Genomic DNA, 25,109 nt, shown 5'->3' with positions numbered 1-25,109 from the left:
TTCAACCTCTCACCCCTCAGGGACCTGCGATCTCCCAGGCACCACAGCCAGCTATGGAGGCACCGCCGCCAAGTACATCGACGCTGTCGGCTGCGGCACCGTCGCCAGCACCATTGGCAGCAATGCCTGCAGTGCAGCATGGTATGGGAGTCCTCTGTCTTGGCACCTAGGGGCACGGCACCGTCCAGGTCAGCTCCAGCCTGGGATCCCCAGGAGTCACGGGAACTTGGGCACCGAGGGGAGGGAACAGCCACCCTTTATGGGAGCTTCTTCCTCCTCCTCACCAGGTGAGGCACTGGTGGTGACTCTATAGCTCCAGCTCTGGAAGATAACTGGATGTTGCAGCAGTTGCTGTGGCGAGTTGCCCAGGCCTGGGCATTCAGGCAGGGGAGGTAATGAAGGACGCGGATCCCATGGTGCACATCCTCGCGCCCTCCAGACCCGCACTTATTGCCCTGCCTCTTATCAAAATTACATCTGCCACAACCAGAACTTTATGGTAGACCCCAGCCTTGTTGCCCCCCAAAAGCTAAGCGCAATGAAAGGCGTTACTTTGTGCCAACTAAGGGTTATGAGCATCTTTCCTCGCATCTGCCGCCTGAGTTCCCTGGTTGTGGACACTGTTAACCAGCGCGAGCAGCAAGATTACCAAGGACCCTCCCCTAAGAACAGGGAGGCGAAAAGACTCGACTTTTTCGGTAGAAAGGTCTAGTCTACAGGCGGGTTGCAACTCCACATTTCAAACCAGCAAGCCATTGTTGCAGGTACTGCTATAATACATGTGAAGCAATGGCAAAATTTGCAGAGCTGCTGCCACAAGACTCCCCTTCCGAGTTCTCGGCTTTGGTCGAGGAGGGCAAGCTCATCTCCCGAGCTTCCTTGCAGGTGGCGCTAGACGGAGCTCATGCAGCCTCCAGGGTGATGGTTACAGGGGTGGCCATGAGAAGGGGCTCTTGGCTCCAAGTTTCAGGTCTGCCATACAAGGTCCCACAGACCATTCAGGACCTCTCCTTTGAAGGTGTGAATCTGTTTTCCAAAAAGGCAGATAAAAGGATTCATAGCCTAAAAGACTCAAGAGCCACCTCAAATTGCTGGGCCTCCATACTCCCACCTCGCAGCGGAAACACTTCAGACCACAACCTCCTCCGTGGTTCTGCTAACAACAGAACGACAGGACAGTTACTAGAGGAGGAATTGGAGCGGTAGGAAGAGGCTGCACCTGTCCTCAGGCCAGGGCTCTGGCCAATCCAAGCCACTTCCCGGTCCCAAACTGGCCTTTTGAAGGTGCGGTTGAGGATGACATACCAGAACAAGAACTGGATCTACTCCGCCTTACCTTTTCATCCCGACTATCCCCTTTCTACCATGTATGGTCCAGTATCACTTCAGACCAATGGGTGCTCTGCATGGTAGAGAGGGGATACTCCATCCAATTCTGTGCCCTCCCGCCCTTCTATCCCCCTTCTCTGTCCCTCTTCAGGTACCCCTCTCACGAGCAACTCCTTATACTGGAAGTGCACTCGCTCCTTTCGCTAGGGTCAGTGGAAGAGGTTCCTCAGGAGCAGAAGGGCAAGGGTTTCCTATTCCCGGTATTTCCTAATGCTGAAAGCCAAAGGCTGGGCTCAGGCCCATCCTAGACCTGCAAGAACTCAACAAGTTCATGAAGAAGCTCAAGTTCCTCATGGTCTCTTTGGCCTTCATCATTCCTTCATTGGATCCAGAAGACTGGTATGCCGCCCTCAACTTGAAAGATGCATACTGTCACATAGCGATAATTCTGCCCCACAGAAAGTACCGCAGATTTGTGGTGAACAACAACCAATATCAGTTCACAGTCCTCCCGTTCAGCTGTTCAGCAGCACCTCAAATGTTCACCAAGTGCATGGTAGTTGTGGCCGCGTTTCTGTGCAGGTGTTAAGTACAGGTGTTCTTGTACCTCGACGACTGGCTCATCAAGGGCCGCTCCAGAGCTCAAGTGGAGGCACAGGTTAACTTCATAAGGGTGACGTTTGGCAATCTGGGCCTTCTTCTGAACGAGGGGAAATCCAGCGTTGTCTCAAGTTCAGCGGATAGAATTTATAGGGGTGGTGCTGGACTCGACCCAGGTCAGGGCGTACCTCCCGGAAGTGAGGTTTTAGGCCTTTGGCAACATCATTCGAGGTCTCAGGCAGTTCCCCACTACCACAGCAAGGAATTGCCTGAAACTTCTAGGACGCATGGCAGCCTGTACCTATGTGGTGCACTCAGACTTCGGCCTCTTCAGTCGCGGCTAGCATCGGTGTATCGACGAGCCCGGGACATTTGGATAAGGTTGTAACCCTGCCCCACCAGGTTGTCGATTCCCTCCTGTGGTCGCTCGATGCACAGGTAGTATGTGCAGGGGTCCCCTTCTCCAGCCCTCAGCCGCCTCTCTCCGTAGTGACGGATGCATCAGCACGGTGCTGGGGAGCACATCTGGGGGACCTCAGGACTCAAGGCCTCTGGTCTTGGGCAGAGCTTGCTCTCCACATCAATGTCAGAGAGCTGAGAGCATTGCGCCTGGCATGCCAGACTTTCCATATCCACTTATCAGCCAGCTTTGCAAGCATGTGTACTAGGGCCTGACCCAAAGCCCAGTAAAGCCAATGGGAGTCTTTCCACTGAAGTCTGTGGACTTTGGATCAGGTTCTAGGTCCCCAGCAGGAGCTCACAGGAAGCTGTGGAGTGGAGTCGGAGTGTGGAGTGCTATGTTCAGATAGATTTTACCACAGAATAATGCAGCTGCAATAGTTTGTGTTCACATCTAACACAGTTACAAACGCCCTCATACATTCTGTAAAATCATGTGCCTAACACTGTTGCAGCAGAAACCACATGGCTGTGTGCGCTCTGTTGTAGGGTATTATTGCTCTTTGGCAAAACTTAACCTAAAATCTGTGGTTAGCTCCCTCCGGCTTTGTCTACACTACCGCTGTAGCTACACCTCTGTAAGGTCTCCCATGTACCTGCTCTATGCCAGCGGGGGAGAGTTTCCCGCCAACGTAATTAAATCACCCCTAACGAGTGTCTCCCGCCAACAAAGCGCTGTTCACACTGGCTTGTCGGTGAAACTTATGTCGGGCAGGGAGGTGGTTTTTTTCACACCCCTGATTGACAAAAGTTTTACATGAACAGTGCCATTAATGTAACATCCATTGTTGTTTAAAAACAAGGTGTGGCCATAGCACCCTTCTGCTCTGCAGAGTACATTACAGCAGTCCTGAACCTGTTCTGAACTATGCCAGAGAGAGGGCCTGTGGAGAACTGGTCCTCCGGTGTCTTGAGGAGGGCAAAACACAGCTCCTTTGTGTGCATATCCTTGTTCTTCTCAGCTGTGACTGAGCAGCAACCTCAATTTTCAATGTGCTGCAGAAGAACGAAGAGTCAAACTGTCTCAAAATGCAGGGCAGATCTGGTGTCTGGATCCAGAGGGCTTCACTTAGCAGCCTGGGTCTTGTTCTTAACTGAGCAACCAAAATTCTCATGAGCTTGGATCTAAGTGTCTTGCTGGAGTTCTGCAAACCATTCACTAAGAGATCTTTTGCGTTGAAATGGTGACTGTTTTCTGCTGGATTTCGTAGCAGGAATGTGGCATTTCACCCTTCCCCTGGGGCCTTTCATTTTAGAATGTTTGGTATTCTTAATGAGGTCATGCATACATGCTCAAAGCACATTGCTGCTTCCCACTCCTGCAGCATGAGTATCTTTTTTTTTTTCTCTGCTCTCTTCCATGCACCCTTCTGTGAAACATTAGCTTAGAGTTGTTGCATTCCTTCATAACCCTCAGGGCTTCTGGACCTTGCCAAGATATATTGGACTTCCTCTTCAAGCAATTTTAGTCTGTTCTAAACATCGTTTTTCTGGTTGCAGATATGGTAAACATCGGTCTGAGCAAAATCCAAGCCCGTATGGCCCATCCTCCATTTAAACTATTTCACAAAGATAACGTTGTGTTGTATCTTCACCTCAACTTCTTGCTCCACTCCTCTGAAAGCTTCATAGTATGCCTGGTCAGGCCAGACTTTAATATTTGGATAGGTCCAAGCCTTCTAGGAAATCCTCTCACCTGATCATATTTGGTAAGACATCCAAGGCAGTCTCTGTTTGGAGACTGTCTAAATTGGATACATATGATAGGCTAAACTTACAAGGCTATGAATAAGCATAGTATTGAGCATAGAGTTCCAGTGTTGAGAGAATTAAGGGTTTTTCTGGTAGTGCTGTGTGTGCCTTTCCCTCTCCCCTTTGCCATGTCTCTCTAACAGATATGTAAGTCTGCTGCACAAAGTTCAGTTTATCCAGCACTGTTCTTTCAAATGGAAGCCCAACTGAAGGATGAAACACTGTCTTCTCAGTCTTTTTTCAGCTAAGCACTTCCAAGCCCTTCTCCTGAACACTGCTGCTGTTCGTTGTTCTCTGAAAGTTGGGTCTCTGTGGAGGGAATTTTTGAAGAATGGAACTTGCTTATTAGTAACTGGAATTTTCCAAATGTATTGCCTCTGCATATCTACACACTTCACCTCATCCCCAGACTTCCGTTGAGTCTTGGATGCTGAAGTAGAGAGGAACTCAGGCCAGCTGGAGACACTGGCTTTTTATAACCTGGATTTATAACCTGGATTTAGAATTCTTGGGGTCGTGGTTAATGCTCAACAGTTAACTTCATAAAATAGCCCAGGAACTTTTTTTAAGGTTACTGTTACCTGAGGATCTACATGCTTAACTCTTAAAAACTTGATTTGCTCTGCTAATATAGAACCAAAATGCAAAAGAATCGAATAGTTTACATCTATGAAGGAAAATGTAGTTGCTCTTAAGTGCTATAGCTCACTTCTTCTGTGTCCTGCTCCAGAAGAGACACAAGTGTGCATCCACAAATGTAATACGTCTCCTGTTTACTTGACTTACAAGTAAGTAACCTTCCTCTTATTTTTCAATCTAGTGTAGTCCTTGAGTATTTCCATAGAGGTGTGAATAATTTTTATATCAACTTGAGATCCACCCCTTCCAAACGTGTAAATTAGCGGGCTAAAAAGTTGTATCGTATAGCTGTACTTTTCCGTCATGTTTTAAGATGAACACATACAGTTTACTATACCTTTGTACTCTCCACTGCACATTCTTTTTGTTGTGCGTGTGACACAGATTCCCCACAGGACTATATAAAACCATTGGTTTCAGAGTAACAGCCGTGTTAGTCTGTATTCGCAAAAAGAAAAGGAGTACTTGTGGCACCTTAGAGACTAACCAATTTATTTGAGCATGAGCTTTCGTGAGCTACAGCTCACTTCATCGGATGCATACTGTGGAAATTGCAGAATACATTATTATATACACAGAGACCATGAAACAATACCTCCTCCCACCCCACTCTCCTGCTGGTAATAGCTTATCTAAAGTGATCATCAAGATGGGCCATTTCCAGCACAAATCCAGGTTTTCTCACCCTCCGCCCCCACACAGACAAACTCATTCTCTTGCTGGTAATAGCCCATCCAAAGTGAGCACTCTCTTCACAATGTGTATGATAATCAAGGTGGGCCATTTCCTGCAGGAATCCAGGTTCTCTCACCCCCTCACCCCCCTCCAAAAACCACACACACAAACTCTCCTTACAACGTGCATGAAAATCAAGGTGGGCCATTTCCAGCACAAATACAGGTTTTCTCACCCCCCCACCCCCATATACACACAAACTCACTCTCCTGCTGGTAATAGCCTATCCAAAGTGACCACTCTCCTTACAACGTGCATGAAAATCAGGTGGGCCATTTCCAGCACAAATCCAGGTTTTTTAACCCCCCCCCCCCACACACACACAAACTCACTTTGTTTTGGAGGGGGGTGAGGGGGTGAGAGAACCTGGATTCCTGCAGGAAATGGCCCACCTTGATTATCATACACATTGTGAAGAGAGTGCTCACTTTGGATGGGCTATTACCAGCAAGAGAATGAGTTTGTCTGTGTGGGGGCGGAGGGTGAGAAAACCTGGATTTGTGCTGGAAATGGCCCATCTTGATGATCACTTTAGATAAGCTATTACCAGCAGGAGAGTGGGGTGGGAGGAGGTATTGTTTCATGGTCTCTGTGTATATAATAATGTATTCTGCAATTTCCACAGTATGCATCCGATGAAGTGAGCTGTAGCTCACGAAAGCTCATGCTCAAATAAATTGGTTAGTCTCTAAGGTGCCACAAGTACTCCTTTTCTTTTTATAAAACCATTGTTTTCATCTTTAGTGATGCTTGTAATCATGGCAACAGCCATCTCATTTATAATTACAGATCGAAGATCTGTCAGATGAACTTTTTTCTTCACGTCATGCAAAATATGAAGAGAGAGAGAAAGCAAGGTGGTCATTGTGGGAACAGAGCCGATGGCCCAGAAGAAATAGCAGGCAGGTGTATTGTCATAAATGGAGGACTCTTACAGAATCATTGGGATTTTCTGTTGGTAGCTCAGCAACTTTTAGAAATGCTATCAGTAGAGTGAAGCATCTTTGAAAATGAGGGTATTCCCCATCAAATAGTTTACCATGCACGGTATCATGCATATTTAATTTGTTGCTCGAAAAGGAAAGCTATATAGCTTTAAATCTTATGAATTTTAAGAAAATCTGGGTTATTGGCATATTAGTGAACAAAATCTTAACATTTTCTGAAGTCATCCTACTGCTGCTGTTCGCTGCCATGCTCAGTAATTATTGCCTTAGACAAACAAATAGGGTGTCACGTCTCACTCAGTAATCTCTGATTTAGATGAAAGACTGGGGTGTCACTTCTCTGGATCTAAGACTGAAAGTAATTGCATTCAGAGACCCACTTCAAGTACTGGATTCTGTTAAGTTTGTACTTCCAAAAAAATGTTGTCGAAGATACTAAAATGCATTTAAATATTTTATACCAAGGTCAGCTTTGCTTTAGAGTTCCGTTTTCAGGTTATCTTTACTTCTAAGCATATAAATTTAGAAGCCATTATTAAAAACTTAAAATAGTGCCTCTTTTTCCTCATTTAAAAAAAAAATCTGAATTGTTTCCAGTCACTTGACAGAGAAGTTACTAAACAAAAACTTAATTTTCTCATTTTGTCTTGTACTAGATCTTATAGCAAAAATGCTGAAAGACAGCAGGGACAAGATCCAGTACTGAAAGAAAACCATCGCAACTCATGTGCCTCACTGCATTGTGCTGCTGAAGCTGCTTCTGATCTTACTTCAGAAATCCACAGTTCTGTATGCTTAAGGGTCCCACAGTCTTCAAAGGAAAACCAAGAAGCAAAGGTATGGTGGTTTTTAGTAAGTAAGGGCCTGATCCAATGCCCAGAGTTTCCCTGACTTCAGTGGTCTTGGATCAGGCTCTAAAATTGCAAATGTAAGTGTTCTCATCTCTAATTTTTGGATTGCATTTAGAGCTTGTGCAAATTACCAGATTGAGATCACTTCCAAATGAAGTCCTCGATTTGTCAACAGAATAGGAACAGCACAGGCAAAACTTTCACTACTGGGTCAAAATGTCTCAGCCTCAGAGATGAGAGAGTAGCAGGCTCTCTATTGATACATTCAGTAGCTTTTTTTTCAGAGGATGCCAACATGGGTTCCAAATAGTACTGATTGTGATGGTAATAGATGTTCTTAACAGTAGAAAATAGAGAATTCCTTTTTACGTTCCTCGCCCCTTACATTGTAACTGCATTGTTTAACCTTGGAAACAATGTTGGGATACAACTTGTTTAAAAGATTCCATACAAAATGAAGTTGTGCTGTATTAAGCCAAGCTACATTGAAAACTGGTACCCATCAGAATGGTAATCTTCCTTGTATCTGAAGAACCCTGCAAGCAATGTAAAGAACAAGACTCATTTGTTACTTGATAACAGAATCATTCTGCACATAGCTAACCAGGACCCTTCTTTTCCCCCTCCCTCCCTTTGACTCTTTTCAGTCTGAGCTGTGGGAACTTCGGGTTTTTCCGTTAAAGGATGAAGACATAGAAACCTTACGGTGCCAAGACCAAATAACAAATCAGACTGAAAGTTCAAGTGCAGCTTTCCACAGTGACTCCCTCTGCACTTCATGCACTCCCATCATGTTGCCAAACAATGGCCATCCACCAAGAAAACAATCCACAGAAGAGCTGGAAGACTGCAAAAGTGTTTTCCTGGGACTCTGCAGCACAAGAAAACACAGGTGATAGGGAATAATGTGGTTCATTAAGAAAGCTGATTAAGGTGGAGAAAAGTACAAGGTAAAATCTCTGTTCTTCACACAAGAAATAACAGCACAATTCAAATACTGTACATTAGCAGCATATAATATATTTTTTTCTTGCTTTGTAACAGGCAGGATAAAATCCCAAACGCAACACTTTCTTCTTCCTGAACCACAAGAGAAACTAATTATTTCGAGCTGGAAGTCTAGTATTCCCCATGTTGAAAGTGGGCACACCTAAATAGCTGGCACGGTTTACTGCTTTCTGTTGTCATATTGCCACATTCTTTGATATTCTTCCTTTTTTTCTTTCAAATGTGTTTATGGTTCTGATGGATTCTGGGACAGCAGAACACACTTTATTCCTTTAAACAAACAACTTCAAAACACAGAAAAACTACTTGAAAAGACAGTGAGGAAGAGGGGGTAATTTTAAATAAAGTTGTTTTCTTTGGTGGCATGAGCATGTGACAAATACCTGCCTTGTTTAAAATGCATGTCTGAAATCCCCTGAATATTTAAGTACCAGTAGTTTTTAAATGACACTTTCAGAAGCCTTATATATGGCTTAAAATTAGTCACTCATTCAACTCTATTGTTAGTTTCATGCAGAAATCCTCAAACACTAACACACAAATATATCACTATATTTCCATAGTTGATTTCTCTACTATACAAAAGGTAGACAGTTTCCTATTTCAGTCACATGGGGAGCAGAGAAGCCTTGGAGTGGTGAGGAAGCGAAAAGTGAATTAAATGAAGATACAACTCTGAATTTCATTTTGGATCACCAGATATTTGGAGACCTAACTCCTAGACCTGCAGTAGCTAATGCTGCTTATAATTGTGTGCTGTAGTATCTTACCAACAAGTATAGTTTGTTACGGTTTCTAAGCGATATCTTGCAAGGTTCTACCAAGTATGCAAAAGCAGAATGACTAACCAGAAAGGAAAACGTTGTTAATAAGGACATCAGAAGGGCTTAAAAAAAACCTTTCACAATGTTTCTAAACACAGATTGATTTTTAAATTTCCAGCCATTTCACTCTCTAAGAAAATAAAAGCTAATTGTTTAAATTCATACATTCTGAATTACAGTATTCAGAATTTATCTGCATCCTCAAATGATGCTAATAGAAGATGACGCATACAAGAATTGATTATATAGCAGTATTCTTGTAGAAGAACAATAATTTGACACCAGTAGAACGTATGTATAAACCACTGTCAGCAGGAAGTTTTTCTGTGTACAACAGTTGAAGGCAACTATATAGGAGTCTCTGTTCTTGTACAACATTTTTCCTCAGCTTGTAATATCCAATACTGACAGATGACCCGTTTGTGAGTGTCAAACTTAAATTTTTTTTTCCTGTCAGATTAACTGGAAATATATGCTGGACCTCAGAAAAAAGTTCAGTCAAGTTTCAACACTACAGCCTATGCTACATTGTAGTTTATTGCACACTCTGATTTATTTTAAATCTTTTTTTAACACTGGTTTGTCCAGCAAATTAAACTCAAATTTTGCCTCAGTGTCTGATACAATAATCTTCAATGCTAGGTTTTTTTAATTAAAAGTTATTTCCATACAATGTGTGTAGTCTGAATTTGATTAGCAATAGAAGTATTTAGATTCCCTTCACAGGTCTGTAACATCAAATTAGTGGTATGTACTTTTAAGAGCTGAAGACCTGTATGATCTTTCAATGGCTTTGTGGCTCCCACAAAGTCCTTAAATGGTACAAAGCCTTGCTGTTGCATTTGTTAATGTGGCATTAGTACATGATGATGATGCATTGGATAACTGGCTGTGAGACTGTGGTTTCCCCCTCTATTATCCCTTCTTCCTAGTTTCTGAGTGGAATGGGGTATTTCTCATTTCTCTCTCCCTCGTCTTCTGGCTGCTGCTGGGAATGTGAGTTGGAGAGCAGTCTGAGGTGAGGCTCTTTTCTTCTCCATTCCCCTGCTCCTTCAAAGTGAAGATAGGAGCAGTGAAGATCCTGCTAGCTCCCATCATACAACTTTATAGATTATTCAGTGCCTCCTGCTCTTGTCTGATCTGTTTGGCAGTGTGAGGAGCAATCCTGGGATCTGGGCATCAGTCATGTGAACTCCCTGCATGCAGGACCCAGGAGAACTACAGGTGAGGAACACTGACTTAGTAATGAAGTCTGAATCATCCAAGATCCTGAAGGAAAAAGAGAGTGTCCTCTGTTAATGTTAAGAGAATATTTTAAAAATGAAGTAAACTTTCGAGTAGGACTGCTAACCAAACCGGGCTGGCTTGGTGGGTTGTCAGGCAGCTTGCTGCATTGCTTTTCAGAGGATCTGGATATGAGACTCTTGCACTATAAAATCAGTTTCGACAAATGGTATCACATAGGAGGGGGAAATCTTTGCATTGCCCCTGAGTAGTTCCTGGCAGTTTCCTTTAGAAGAGGATATTAATACTGCTCAATAAAGATGTTATTTGTTAATCTTGCTGGCTACAGGGCCGATACAAATGGAGATTGCACACAACTTCTTTGTCCCTATTGAGATGCTCTCTGCCCTACCCATTGTGCGAACAGGCTAAAATAATGAAACCACCCTGGCAACGATGAGATGGGCAAGAAAGAAACTGAAAAACTCGATGCAAAATGGAGAACTTTCCTTTTATAATTTCTCCCTATGCAAATATTTAAGGCATTTTTTTCCATCAGAAACTTTGCTCTTAAAGTCCACATCATCTGATAAAAAACAGATTGTGGGCAGCAAAATAATTTGCCTGGGTGTAGATTCTAAGACCATCTCCATCCATTGAACTTCATGACATAAGGCAAGAATAGAATATAGTTTATTGTTTCCCTTCACCAGCCCTGCACTCTGTAATCCTTCCAATCCCTGTATGTTCTCCCATAATTACCTATGTGCTTTCTCCCACTGCCTAGAATGGCCATCATCCATCCCCACCTGCCCCCATCTAGCCTACACACCACATAACCTCTCCTTCAAATCTCCCTCCACTACTCCCCAGGCTCTCCAGGAACCTCATTGGTATAAACCTCCCTCCTCCCTGGTGTCATCTCTCTGACTCTGGAAACTCTCGGGGCTGGGGGATGCTACTATTTACTTGTATTACAGTAGACCCTAGAAGCTCCAGCTGAGATCGAGGCCCTATTATGCCAGGGTGTGTACAAACACATTGGAAGAGACAGGCCTTGCCCCAAACATTTTATAATCTAGAGACAAGACAGAGTGGGATTACGATCCCCATTTTACAGAGAGAGAGAGACAGTAAGTGACTTGCCCAAAGCCATACAGGAAGTCTGGACAGTTAGAAACTGAACTGTCTCAGTCTAGCACCTACACAAGCCCCAGCCCCACCCTCTTTCTTCACATGAGCTGTTGTGATGTCTTCAATTCTTAATAATAAAAACTTATTGGGATAATAGATGTAGCCTTTCTCGCTCATGGAAATGGCCTCCATCAATTTCCTGCCTTTCCTGCACCTATAGTTTGTGTATTGTGTCACATGAATTTTGAAACAATTAGCTCTCTAGGTCAGAGCATGCTGAGAACTCCAATATGCACAGCTCAGCCCCACAGCTGCATTTATAAAAACCCATGAAGCCCCTTACTCAAGTTTTTTTCCTCATACCTCCCTTAAACTTCCAAAAATTTCCTCAATTTTTTGTCTTTTAGCTGTTACACAAAGGCTAAAACAGGTCATTCCTCTCCTCCCATCCCCCTGTGCAGCTGTAAAGTATTGAGCATTATGCAGTCAGGCACTGTTGGACCAGTGACTTGTTTCAGTGTATTTGTGCTTTGTTTACCATTTTGGATCAAAAGGCATTTTTTCAGGTCTCCATAATCTCCTTCCCTGGCCCTGTTGCAAGAGGTTTCACATTCTCTTTCAGCTCCATGAACTTCATCAAAGCATGGGAAGGGCAGAAAAGTCCTCAGATGTGGTGAGCAGAGCATATTTTCTGTATAGTGTCTCGCCCTATTGGGGTGCATGCTAGCTTGCTTACAGTACTGTCCTTTGGAGGACCCCACATCCAAGTAAGGATTGAACTGGACATCTGGAATCTTCCTCCATTGATGTAGTGGGCACCCTGGACCCTTCCCTTGTTACAGAATATCATTTACCTCTTAGCCCTCCGGTCCAGTAATGCAGTAGTGCACAAAAGTCTGCTTTGGCACTGCAGTCTAGATGGCTTTATTGGCTCGCCGTTGGAACTTTGAGACAAATAATTCTCAACTGGCCCTCATTTTAGTCCCAGTGATATCCCTGCACTTTTACTGTTGAAAATGTATTTACAACATGAATTCATCTAGCTAAAGAATCATGAGACTGAGGTTATAGAAAAGTACAAGTAACTGTGTTCCTCACTGGGCATCTGGCAGGTTGAATGTATGAGACTGATGTGCAGAGTGTCTGGAAATTTGATTTAGGCATGAAAGTTTGAGTCAAAGTTCTCTATTCATTGACCCATGACTGGCTGATGTAGATTCTGTGTGGTTAGTTTTAATGTGGAAATACTTTTTCCATTAGGATGCCTGATCAGACTGGGTGTCTCCCTGTTCAATATGTACTTTCATGAGGTGTAGCTGCTGTTTTCTGTGCATAAGCATATTTACATCACTTATTTTTAAGTGCAGGAAGGCATGCTGGGACAAAAAATGGTCATTTGTTTGCTAATAGTGAGGAAATGGGCAATTCTTAAGGAGTAACAGAAGAATTTAATCAAGCATATGTGAAAGTAGTAATTGCCATGGTGACTAATAGCCTTTCCCTTAACCTTGGCTGTGGAAGTGAAGAGGTCACACTTACAAAGTGGGGTGCTCTAGTAGGAACAATTAGCCACTCACTCTGCTGGTGAGGTGAGGTGGTTTTCTTGCATGTATGTTTTCCTCCCCTGAAGTACAGCCCTAGGCTGGCAGTTTACACCTGCTCAAGGCCGTTGACAAAAAAGGCGGGAACCCACAAACTGCTCTAATCTAGGACCTGACAAAGGATTCAGTTCTCCTTGGGACAGAGCCTAGTATTTTGTAGCCGAAAGGCTCTTAAATGACAACAAGCGACTGCCTGCAGTTAAACATTCTCTCCAGGGTCGTCTTGGGGATACTGTGTGAATGCGTTATGACAACTAGTTATACTTGCAAAAGTGATGCACAGCAAGTTTGAGCAAATGATTCCATATGGACAGTTATCCCTGACCTAATTCTGTTTAAACTCTAGCTGGCTTACTAACAGCATTGAGGATGCCATGGCCCAGGTTTCCAGGCAGGCCCTACACGCCTGTCTGAGGCCTTTGATACTTTTTTGTGCAGCCCATGCCAAAAGCCTTTGTTGCTGCATCCTCACATTTGCTTTTACTGAGGGAGCTAGAGTGGCTATGTTTACACAAGCAACCTTCACCACTGCACTCACACCTGTAGTACACCTCTACCCCAATATAACGTGGTCCTCAGGAGCCAAAAAATCTTACCAAGTTATAGGTGAAACCGCATTTGGATTGAACTTGCTTTGGTGTCAAGCATTTCCGTTATTAATAGTCACTTCCTGCCCCCTGACCATACCTCCCCACTCCCACCCCTCTGCCCCTTATCCAGCCCTGGCCCAGCACCCTTAACATGCCGCTCAAAGCAGTGTATCAGAGCCAGACACGCTGATCCGCTGGAGCGTGCAACCCTGCCCCCGAGAGTGCTGCTTTACCAAGTTATATCCGAATGTGTGTTGTATCAGAGTAGAGGTGTATCTCATCTCTGTTGAACTGGGGTACTGGAAAGAAGTGTGCAAAAATGTTCCCTCTAATCACTTTCTTTATGCAGCACTAACATGGGGCTTTGGCTTTTTTGTACATACATGTCCACCATGGTTTTTCAGAGAGACTAGCTAGAGGAATTCTTGAACCAGTCCTACCTCTCTTGACTATCATCATTGCTTAGAAACTGAAGCAGATTCACCATGTGGATCCAAATTATCTTACTTCCTCTCTCCTGGAGTAGGCCTTTCTGTAAGTCATGTATGCTGGTTATTACATTTTATACACAGGCAGCAGCTGCTTGGTCTTCCACCCATGGATTGCCTGAAGGATACTGCATTTACCTAAATTAGTCACTGGAGCCTATTTGAAGAGCTAGAATGCAAAAGACCTAGCTTAGGATCCCCAACTGCTTTTGTACAAATGTGAGACAATACCCTGTGGCTGCTCATTCTGCAATAATTAAAATTTTGTTAACCCACAATAGCAGGCAACTTACTCATTGTAGAATAGTAACACCTATCTTTAGCTGTTGATTCCTGAAGTTTTTACAACAAATCTAATAACTGTACCTTCAGATCATTTAACTTGGACTAGTTTTCACAGGTGGTATCCTTACGACTAGCTAGTGAAAACTTTCCAAGAGACTTAGCTTCCACACTTCCCCCCCCTTTGAAAAACTATGATAAAAGCTTATTGTGGAACTTTTATTTCCCACTGCTGTGAGAATGAAATATTGTACCATGCTTTATTGGGATGTACATACCTGTCTAATTAGTGAACTTATTTCTGGAAGATGCTCTTTCTTGGGGTAGATGGGTTCATCCTGAACAGCTAACGGATGAGTTTTGCAAGTCGTAAGACGACTATCACTTTAAGAATAGTGTTTTATTTGAAACAGTTTTGTAGGAATGCACAGAGCAGACTCTTAAGTCTTCCACACCTTTCAAGCAAAAACTGACTGAATTTTGTTTCAATCCAATCCCTGTTATCTGCTATAAAATGAGTCTCCAGGCAATTTAAGGGATAGCACTGGCTGATTGTGTTTCCAGCCCTGGCAAAACAGCTGCTTGCAGTGAAGGAACAATTCTTCAATGCTGCAGTCCTGGTTCAGCAGCAATGTCTCCATACTGGACTAGAACCTGTTCACACCCAAGCTGCCTTGGCATGAGTTGGCAGTCTCATCGGTCCAGGGAGCGTTTCTGAGCAGCTTCTGAACACACATTCCTCAGGAGGTTGATTACAGATCTAGGATCTTCACTTTTCATAATGGCACTGCCAGACACAATCATGTTTGCTCCTGCCTGGAAGAAGGTTAAACAGCCAGCTGTGTAATATGGACCACCACATAATCCCAGTACACTCTAGTTACCTAATACATAATTTTCACAAATTATTGTCCAATTGCAGCATGCATAGACTTCATCAGCACAGGTTCTGTACATCAGAAAAATTACTCTAGTGAAAAAAGAGTATTATTTCCCCAAAGAGCTTTCCTGCTGCACTGTAGCCTATGTTAGTTCTGGTTCTATCCTGAGCAAAGAGTGAAAGTCTTTAGACTATCTGAAAACAAAGCAAATGGCAAAAATGAAAGACCTAGCAGGGAGATTATAATCTCATGCACAGAATTAAAAGAAATGTCTTAAAAGGAGAATCCTCAGTGTGCTGTTCAGTTTTTAAATCTTACCTCTGCACATTTATGGATGGTGTCTGGCCCCACACCACCATCCACTTCAATATCCAAGGAAGGAAATTGTGTCCTCAGCCACTGAATCTAAAGAGCCATACAAAAAACCCACAAAAGTTAAGCACTTGGCTTTACACTCAGATACTCCCCCCAGGTCTATATAATTTTTAACATTTAAATGATTAAAGATTTTTTGTTAATGTCATCTCCCTTCCCAGTTCTCAAGGCACAGGGAGTAGAAACAGACTAGTTCCATTTAATAAAACACAATCAGTATCTACCTTTGGCATCATGTCTTCCATGAACTTCTGCCCTCCAAATCCAGGTTCCACTGTCATCACCAAAGCCATGTCTATCTGATTGGCCCATGGTGCTAAATATTCAACTACAGTTCCAGGTTTGATGGCCAAGCCAACCTACGGAAGGAGGGAAAGATAAATGAAAGTGCATCTGTAGGACAACAGAGGCCTTGTACCTGTGTTAGCATTGCCCTGATACTAGCTACTACAAGCTTAAAAAAATTACTGATTCAATATTGTGAACAGTATTTGGAATATTATGTAGGATCAATTAAGGCAAAAAGGTATTGACTGCATTAAAGCAATGGTCCACAAATTTTATGTTGCACCCCACCCATAATGTAACCAGTCCATGGGCCCCAGGGTATGGGGCTGCAGCTGGGACCAGGAGTTGAAGCTGGGGCTTGGCCTGGAGCAGAGCTAGGTGTCCCTGCCCGCTAGGGGGTGCACCCCACACTCTGGGGACCACTGCATTAAAGCAAGATTCCACTTTGTCTCTAGGACTTCTGTTAAAATATAAATTGCTTTCATTCCATTAGTCCTCAAGAACATTATTGCCCAGATCTTTCAATGCCAGAGGGAGGCAGCTATTGCACACTACTCTTGCCACCTTCTCACCTTCATCCCATTTTCCCGAATGTCTTTAATCAGTGCCCCTGGATTGTCTGTAGCCTCTAGGTGAAAAGTGTACTGGTTTGCACCTGCTACAGCCATTGGTTTCACCCACTGCTCTGGCTTGGCAACCATCATGTGCATATCTGAAAAGAATCACAAAGAACAGAAGCATGAGTAAGCAAGATACACTTGGCATGCATCACTGTACCAAAATATACCAATATGTGTACTAGCTGTAATTCATAACAGCTGCTTTGGAGTCATTACAGAAAATGCACATTCAAAGCATGTGCTCAGAGCTCAAAAAGAGTAGCAACAGCATAAGCTGTTCAAATGAGTGCATATTATTTGATGTTATTAGATATGTTTAGTAATAATTACTACTCAAGTTTAATAGCACACCGATTACATTATAGTGACATGCCACATGGGAGTGTGTTTCTTTAAAGTACTAAAAAACAAAAAAACAGTAGCTCACATAATATAGTCTCCCCTCCCTCAGTTTAGCTAAAAAGAAAACCATATTTTTACAGCATTTTGCTTGGCTATAAATATTTAGTAATCACTGAACATGAGGCCCTGGACCATGGCTCCTTTGTGCTACTGAGTTCTAGAAAGGGGTTGGAAAGCTGGGGAAATCCTCATCTGACATAGCTGGCTCTACACCAGACCTCCTCAACTTTCTCCACATATAGGGGGATGGGTTGTAACCACAGTCCAATGATTCCTGCCACCATCATGGCCCCCAGTGTAAGGCTATTCTAAACTAAGACAGCGCAAAACAGTTTTGAGGTTACCCCACTGAGTTGTGGCCTGAGCTTACAGGCCACCAGTGAGGATTCAAACCCACAATGTTTTGTGGTTTCCTCTGTCAGTATAGCAACATGTACTCAAGGGTTTGGAAAAATGAAGTCCTTACCGAAGAAAGGATCCTGACCCAGCTGCTTTCGAAGGCTCTCTACTACAGGGTGTCCAAATGTGATGTTCGGAACAAAGTGCCTACCAATTAGAAAAAAGCACTTTATTTTTCATTATTAACAAAAAAAAAGCAGAGGTTCTTATTAGGCTTGATATGGTTTTACTGTATGGTGACTAAAGTAAGGAATTCTATATTTACCTACATTTATGGGAAATATAAAAACAAATCTTTATAGACTATGTTCAAGAAGCAGTGTCGTTAATACAACAGAACCTCAGAGTTACAAACATCTTGGGAATGGAGACTCGTAACTGAACAAAACGTTATGGTTGTTCTTTCAAAAGTTTACAGCTGAACATTGATTTAATACAGCTTTGAAATTTTACTAGGCAGAAGAAAAACACTGCATCTTGATTTAAATGAAACAAGCACAGAAACAGTTTCCTTACCTTGTCGCATCTTTTTTAAACTTTCCCTTTATTTTTTTAGTAGTTTATGTTTAACGCAGTACTTGTACTGTGTGTGTTTGTTTGTTTTTTTGGGTCTCTGCTGCTGCCTGATTGCGTAATTCTGGTTCCAAATGAGCTGTGCAGTTGACCAGTCAGTTCGTAACTCTGAGTTCTACTGTAGATAGGGTACACACTGGGGATCAGGAGACTGGGGTTTATTCCCAGCTCTGCCACTGATCTACCATGTAACCCTCAACAAACAGTCACATGTTTCTGCCCGTTTTCCCTCCCACCCTTTTTCTGTCTTGCCTATTTGGGCCATAAGCGCCTTGGAGAATGGACTGTCTCTTGCTATGTGTTTGATCAGCTCCCAAATCTCAGTCCGGGCTTCTAGGTATTATCATAATACAAAATAATCAGTGTGGTGTACAGAAACTTGGCATTCAAACATTTTTAGCTTTAGAACATCAGAATCAAGTTCTCTGGCAAATAAGTTGTTAGGGAAGAAACGAAGATGAATTTAAAAGGATAGAAATCTGGTACAACAGGTTCTGCAGGGCTTTCAGTGGGATTGCCACTGAAAGTGCATGAGAGAATGCAGTTACTCAGTAATCCTCTCTTTATATATTTGCCCCTAAAGAAGTTAAATGGGGTTTCTAGATTGCACACAGTCTCTTTCCTTGAAGCAAAAAAAGGATGGTGAATGGAAAATCTGCTAGATAATTCATGAAGTTTGCTAGGGACTTCTCCATGGTCAATCTGTTTTTCCTGGAAGGCATTCAGATACTATGGTGATGAGTGGCAGTATAATACCCCAAGATACGATACAGCTCTCAACCTGGCTCCACACTGACTGAGCTTCCCATTTCAGTTCCTTTTTTCAGAAGCTGCTTCCACTTCTAAACACATTTCCTCTTCTTCCTCCTAACTCTAGTCAATAGGATATTTTAGCCTCATGAGGAAGGTTTGTTTTTTTAAAATTGTACAGCATTAGAAGAGTTAATCTCTAATTTCCTTTAAATCTTATTTACACACTTTGACATTATAGTGCACTTCTGATACCTCAGAGCATTCCATAAATGTTTGGCAACACTCAACACCCCTGCAAGGAAAAAATCACTATCCCCATTTTACTGGTGGGGAAACTGAGGCACAGAAAGGTGCTTACCCATACTGACCCAGCCAGTTCTAATACAGGAGTCCTGACACCCACAATATATTGGGAGCAAGAGAAAGATGAAGGAAAGCACAGGTCTCCTTTGCTTAGTGGAGGAGGAGATCTGATAGCGGACAACATCAAGAAGGCTGAGATGTTTAATGCCTGTTTTCCTTCTGTCTTCACTAAAAAGAAAAATTGTCACCAGATACTTAATACAATTAACCTTAAAAACAAGGAAAGAATGCAAGCAAAATGGGGAAAAAACAGGTTAAAGAATATTTAGATAAGCTGGACATATTCAAGTTGGCAGGGCCTGATGAAATTCATTCTAGGGTACTTAAGGAACTAGTTGAAGCAATCTCAGAACCATTAATTATCTTTGAGAACTCATGGAGGATAAGAAAGGTCCAAGAGGACTGGAGAACGGCAAACATAGCACCTGTCTTTAAAAAGGGAACAAAGAGAACCTTGGGAATTAAAAAACAATCATCCTAATGTCAATACCTGCAAAGACACTGGAAAAAATTATTAAACAATCAGTATGTAAGAACCTACAGTATAATAGGTAGGGCACTACCAAATTCACAGCTATGAAAAATGCATCATGGACCTTGAAATCTGGTCTCCTTCGTGACATCTGGCTAATGCAGGGGGATTGCAGTATTACCACTCTTATTTCTGTGCTGCCTTCAGAGTTGGATGGCCGGAGAGTGGCAGCTGCTGGGCAGTTGCCCAGCTTTGAAGGTAGCACCCCTGCCAGCAGCAAGGCAGAAGTGAGGACAACATGTGGGGGAGGGGCTGTCACTTTTGTAGGGACAGGGCTGGCCTTACAGGTGAGTGCCATGGTCACCACACCCCACTCACACAGCCAGCCAGCCTAAGGCCCCTTTAACTCCAAGCACTGGGCTGGGGAGGGGCAAGGCTGAGTGTGCCCCACCCAGGGGCTCCTACCATGCACCAAGCTCTAGCAGCTAGTCCTGGCCAGGCTGGGTCTTCCTCTTCCTCAGCATGGGCTGCTCCTGGGGCCAGGTGAGACCCATCTCAGTGAACCTCTCTCAGCTGCAGGAAGTTCTGCTGGCTGAGAGCTCTGAAGGCAGCAGCACCATCGCAGAAATACGGTGCCAATATTGCAATCCCCCCAACTCCCTTTTGGGACAGGACCCTCCCCCCATTACAACCATGACATTTCAGATTTAAATATCTGAAATCTCAGATTTTAAAAATCCTATCACTGAAATTTACCAAAATGGACTGTGAATTTGCTAAGGCCCTAATAATAGGGTTATAAGGAATAGCAAGCATGGATTTGTCCAGAACAACTCATGCCAAAGCAACTTAATTTCCTTCTCTGACAGGATTACTAGCTTAGTAGATATACGGTAAGCGAGATGCGACATGTCTTCATTTCAGTAAGTCTTTTGCCACAATTTTATATGACATTCTCATAATCAAATTAGGGAAATACAATCTGGACAAAACTATTATCTGGTGCAAATCTGATTGAAAGACCATACTCAAAGAGTAGTTATCAGTGGTTTGCTGTCAATCTAGTGGGGTCCCACACATCAGCCTTGGATCCAGTACTATTTAATATTTTAATAACTTGGATAATGGAGTGGAGAATATGCAGATGACACCAAGATGGGAGGGGTGCTAGCATCTTGGAGGACAGGATATGATTTCAAATCAACCTTGACAAATTAGAGAATTGATCTGAAATCAACAAGATGAAATTCAGTAAAGACAAATGCAAAGTAATACACTTAGGAAGGAAAAATCAAAGGCACAGCTACGCAACAGGAATAACTGGGTAGACTGTAGCACTCCTGAAAAGGATTTGGGGGTTATAGTGGATCACAAATCGAATATGTCAATAATATGATGCACTTGCAAAAAAAAAAAAAAAAAAAAAAAAAAAAAGGCCAGTATCTTTCAGGGTGTATTGACAGGAGTGTCCTATGTAAGAGGTGGGAGGTAACTGTCCTGCTCTACTTGGCATAGGTGAGGCCTCAGCTGAAGTTCTTGTCCAGTCTGGGCACCACACTTTAGGAAAGATGTGGACAAAATTAACAGAGTCCAGAGGAGAGCAACAAACAAGATACAAGGTTTAGAAATCCTGACCTATGATGAAAGGTTGAAAAACTGGGCATGTTTATTCTTGAGAAAATAAAAGCGGGGGTGGGGTGGGGGGGAGAATTGATAACAGTCTTCAAATATAGCTGAATCACTTAGTAATAGTGACCATAATATAATTAAATTTAACATCCGTGTGGCAAGAAAAACACCACAGCAACCCACCACAGTAGCATTTAATTTCAGAAAGTGGGACTACACAAAAATGAGGAAGTTAGTTAAACAAATTAAAAGGTACAGTGTCAAAAGTGAAATCCCTGCAAGCTTCATAGAAACTTTTTAAAAGCCCCATAACAGAGGCTCAACTTAAAAGTATATCCCAAATTTAAAAACAACAAAGTAAAAGAAGCAGAAGCAAAAAGGCATCCTAGTGAGGAAAACAGAAAGGAGTATAAACTCTGGCAAATAAAGTGTAAAAATGTAATTAGGAAGGCCAAAAAAGATTTTGAAGAACAGCTAGCTAAAGAGTCAAAAAGTAATAGCAAATGTTTTAAGTACATCAGAAGCAGGAAGTCTGCTAATGAACCGGTGGGCCACTGGATGATCGAGATGCTAAAAAAGCACTCAAGGGCGACAAGGCCATTGCAGAGTAAATAAATTCTTGGCATCAGTCTTCACGGCTGAGGATGTGAGGGAGATTCCCAAACCCGAGCCATTCTTCTGAGGTGACAAATCTGAGGAACTGTTCCAGATTGAGGTGTCATTGGAGTAGGTTTTGGAACAAATTGATAAATTAAACTGTAATAAGTCACCAGGACCAGATGGTATTCACCCAAGAGTTCTGAAGGAACTCAAATGTGAAATTGCAGTACTACTAACTGTGGTATATAACCTATTATTTAAACTACCTTCTGTATCAAATGACTGGAGGATAGCTAATGTGATGCCAATTTTTTAAAAGGGTTCCAGAGGGGATCCTAGCAATTACAGGCTGGTAAGCCTGATTTCAGTACCAGACAAACTGGCTGAAATTATAGTAAAGAACAGAATTATCAGACACATAGATTAATATGATTTGTTGGGGAAGAGTCAATATGGGTTTTGTAAAAGGAAATCATGCCTCACCAATCTACTAGAAGTCTTTAAGGAGGTCAACAAGCATGTGGACAAGGGAAATCCAGTGGATATAGTGTCTTAAATTTTCAGAAAGCCTTGGACAAGGTCCCTCACCAGAGGTTCTTAAGCTAAGTAAGTCATGGGATAAGAGGGAAGGTCCTCTCATGGACTGGTAACTGGTTAAAAGATAGGAAACAAAGGGTAGAAATAAATGGTCAGTTTTCAGAATGGTGAGAGAAATAGTGATCTACCCCAGTCTATACTGGGACCAGTACTATTCAACATGCTCATAAATGACCTGGAAAAAGGGGGCAAAATGTGCAGATGATACAAAACTACTCAAGATAGTTAAGTCCAAAGTAGTCTGTGAAGAGTTAGAATGTGACCTCACAAAACTGGGTGACGATGGCAGATGAAATTCATTGTTGATAAATGCAAAGTAATGCACATTGGAAAACATAATCCCAACTATACATATAAAATGATGGGGTATAAATTAGCTGTTACCACGCAAGAATGAGATCTTGGAGTCATTGTGGATAGTTCTCTGAAAACATCCACTCAATGTGTAGCAGCAGTCAAAAAGCGAACAGAATGTTGGGAATCATTAGGAAAGGGATAGACAAGACAGAAATTATTATATTGCCTCTATATAAATCCATGGTACGCCCACATCTTGAATACTGCGTGCAGATGTGGTCATCCCATCTCAAAAAAGATATATTGGAATTGGAAAAGGTTCAGAAAAGGGCAACAAAAATGATTAGGGGTATGGAACGGCTGCCGTATGAGGAGAGATTAATAAGACTGGGACTTTTCATCTTGGAAAAGAAAGAACTAAGGGGGCATATGACAGAGGTCTATAAAATCATGACTAGTGTGGAGAAAGTAAATAAGGAAGTGTTATTTACTCTTCATAACACAAGAACAAGGGGTCACCCAAATGAAATTAATAGGCAGCAGGTTTAAAACAAACAAAAGGAAGTATTTTTTCACACAATGCACAGGCAACGTGTGGAACTCTTTGCCAGAGGATGTTGTGAAGGCCAGTCTATAACAGGGTTCACAAACAATTCGATAAATTCATGGAGGATAGGTCCATCAATGGCTATTAGCCAGGATGGGCAGGGATGGTGTGTCTAACCTCTGTTCGCTAGGAATGGGCGCCGGGATGGATCACTTGATGATTACCTGTTCTGTTCATTCCTTCTGCGGCACCTGGCATTTGCCACTGTCGGAAGACAGGACACTGGGCTAGATGGGCCTTTGGTCTGACCCAGTACGGCCGTTTTTATGTTAAGAGCGGTTTTAAAGAGGACGGTGATGACTTGTCCTTCACAACTGCTGGAGTAGTACAAGTAGTAACTGACTTAATCTGCATTGAGAGGGATTTAGGTTGATATTAGGAAAAACTTTATAAAGGTAGCTAAACCCTGGACTAGGCTTCCAAGGGAGGTTATGGAATCCCCATCACTGGAAATTAAGAACAGGTTAGCTAACGACCTGTCAGGGATGGTCTCAGTTTACTGGATCCTGCCTCAGCACAGAGGCTGGCCTTGATGACTTCTTGAGGTCCTTCCAGCCCTACATTTCTATGAAAACCACACACTCTTCCCGTTCGCTAACCATTAGGAAAAGGGTGCATCATAATCACCGCTGCTCGGACAGGGCGCCGCACCAAAGCAGCTCCTGATCCCGCGACTGGTTCCAGGCGGCCTGCCCCTCTCGCCTAGGGGCAGCCGCACTGGGTGCAGGGCTCAGGCGGGGGGGGGGCGGGGCGGGCTGTTTAACTGCGAGGTCGAGTTTGGGGCTCCGGCGGCAGCTGCACCCCTGGGATCCTCGCACCCTCCCAGGGCCTTGCGGCCGGCGCCCAAACGTCGACACCACGACCGACCAGCCCGCGCCCAGTGAGCGGGCGCGGGCTTCCCACGGCGGGGGGCACAGGGCGCCCAGCCCCGCCGCAACGGGGCGCTGAGCAATCCCCGGGCGGGCAGGGCGGCGAACGCCCCGCGGAGCCTCCCCTCAGCAGCGAGCCCGCCACGCGCGCAGAGCGGCAGCCGCCCCGGCCCGGGCAGCCGGGGGGAAGGGCGCGGGCTCGAGCCGGCCCCGAGGCGGCAGCGCGCGCGGCGGCAGTTACCCGTCCATCACGTCCAGGTGCAGATAGTCCGCCCCGGAGTCTAGCATGCGGCCGCACTCGGCGCCCAGCGCCGCCAGGTCGCTGTTGAGGATAGACGGGCCGATCCGGCAACCCGACGCCATGGCCGCCCCGCCCCCAAGAACTGAGCGGGGCGCCACAACCCGCTCCCCGAGGATCCTGGGACGTGTAGTTCTTCTGCCGCCCGCGGCTTGCCGAATGGCAGGGACTACTCGCCCCACAATGCAACACGGCGCCTGCGGAAAGGGTGGTGCCGGCGCGCTTCCTCAGCCTTTGCGTCCCTCCCGGCGCCAGGGGGCGGGGCAGAAGCGGAGACCCGCCCCCTGAGGGGCGGTGCAAAGGCCGTGATGGGCGGGAGGGGGGAGAAGCGAGCCCCTCCCACAGCACACAGCTGGCCCAGGCTGGGGTCCCTGAGCTGGGCTGCCCTGCTCTGGTCACTCCCTCTGCAGCCCCTGGCAGCGGGCGGGACCCTGTCCTTGCTGGATCCTTGGTCTGACTCCGTGTGGCCGTGCTGCTGTTCCTCCTTCATGGGGTTTGCACATGCAGCTCGCCTGCCCGCGGCCCACACCAAGTCACCCTGCTGCCTGGATGGAGGTTGGGTACTGGCTTCCACGGCATAATGTGGCCATCGAGAGTCACCAAATTCCGGCGATACCGTCATC

General features: G+C 44.1%; 2 protein-coding genes across 7 annotated transcripts in view; one reads left to right on the top strand and one right to left on the bottom strand.

Moving 5' to 3' along the window:
* The window catches only part of KANSL1L (KAT8 regulatory NSL complex subunit 1 like), a 94,720-nt gene extending 84,942 nt beyond the window's left edge, over positions 1 to 9,778 (top strand). For 4 of the 5 annotated variants that reach the window (XM_074968090.1, XM_074968089.1, XM_074968087.1 and 1 more), the window contains exons 13-16: positions 6,304 to 6,416; positions 7,118 to 7,298; positions 7,960 to 8,262; positions 8,357 to 9,778. In XM_074968090.1, coding sequence (XP_074824191.1) covers positions 6,304 to 6,416; positions 7,118 to 7,298; positions 7,960 to 8,208 — 543 coding nt within the window. In that variant the 3' untranslated portion in view covers positions 8,209 to 8,262; positions 8,357 to 9,778. Of the gene's footprint in view, positions 1 to 6,303; positions 6,417 to 7,117; positions 7,299 to 7,959 lie in introns of all 5 variants that reach the window. The other variant, XM_074968086.1, reaches the window with a different exon arrangement.
* Positions 9,779 to 9,808: 30 nt separating this feature from the next.
* Positions 9,809 to 24,625, bottom strand: RPE (ribulose-5-phosphate-3-epimerase). 2 transcript variants are annotated; one of them, XM_074968091.1, is made up of 7 exons: positions 24,430 to 24,625; positions 17,496 to 17,575; positions 16,580 to 16,719; positions 15,944 to 16,078; positions 15,663 to 15,749; positions 14,742 to 15,279; positions 9,809 to 10,413 (listed from the first exon to the last, which is right to left on the bottom strand). In XM_074968091.1, the coding sequence occupies exons 1-6, from the start codon at positions 24,549 to 24,551 to the stop codon at positions 15,157 to 15,159; spliced, it is 687 nt and encodes a 228-aa protein (XP_074824192.1). In that variant the 5' UTR covers positions 24,552 to 24,625; the 3' UTR covers positions 9,809 to 10,413; positions 14,742 to 15,156. The 2 variants fall into 2 exon arrangements, with proteins under 2 accessions (XP_074824192.1, XP_074824193.1); XM_074968092.1 differs by lacking the exon at positions 24,430 to 24,625 and adding an exon at positions 23,484 to 23,505.
* Positions 24,626 to 25,109: the final 484 nt, after the last annotated feature.

The sequence above is a fragment of the Natator depressus genome, chromosome 11 (genome assembly GCF_965152275.1).
Source record: "Natator depressus isolate rNatDep1 chromosome 11, rNatDep2.hap1, whole genome shotgun sequence".
Lineage (NCBI taxonomy): Eukaryota > Metazoa > Chordata > Testudines > Cheloniidae > Natator > Natator depressus.
This window is presented reverse-complemented; position numbering and strand designations above follow the sequence as displayed.

Excerpts from the sequence above, each read along its gene's own strand:
- RPE (XM_074968091.1), bottom strand. The coding sequence starts at position 24,551 with ATGGCGTCGGGTTGCCGGATCGGCCCGTCTATCCTCAACAGCGACCTG. Across the intron at positions 16,079-16,579 it reads TTCGGGAAAATGGGATGAAG|GTTGGCTTGGCCATCAAACC; the intron begins GTGAGAAGGTGG and ends CTCCTTCCGTAG. Across the intron at positions 15,280-15,662 it reads CCATCCATAAATGTGCAGAG|GCAGGAGCAAACATGATTGT; the intron begins GTAAGATTTAAA and ends ACCTTCTTCCAG.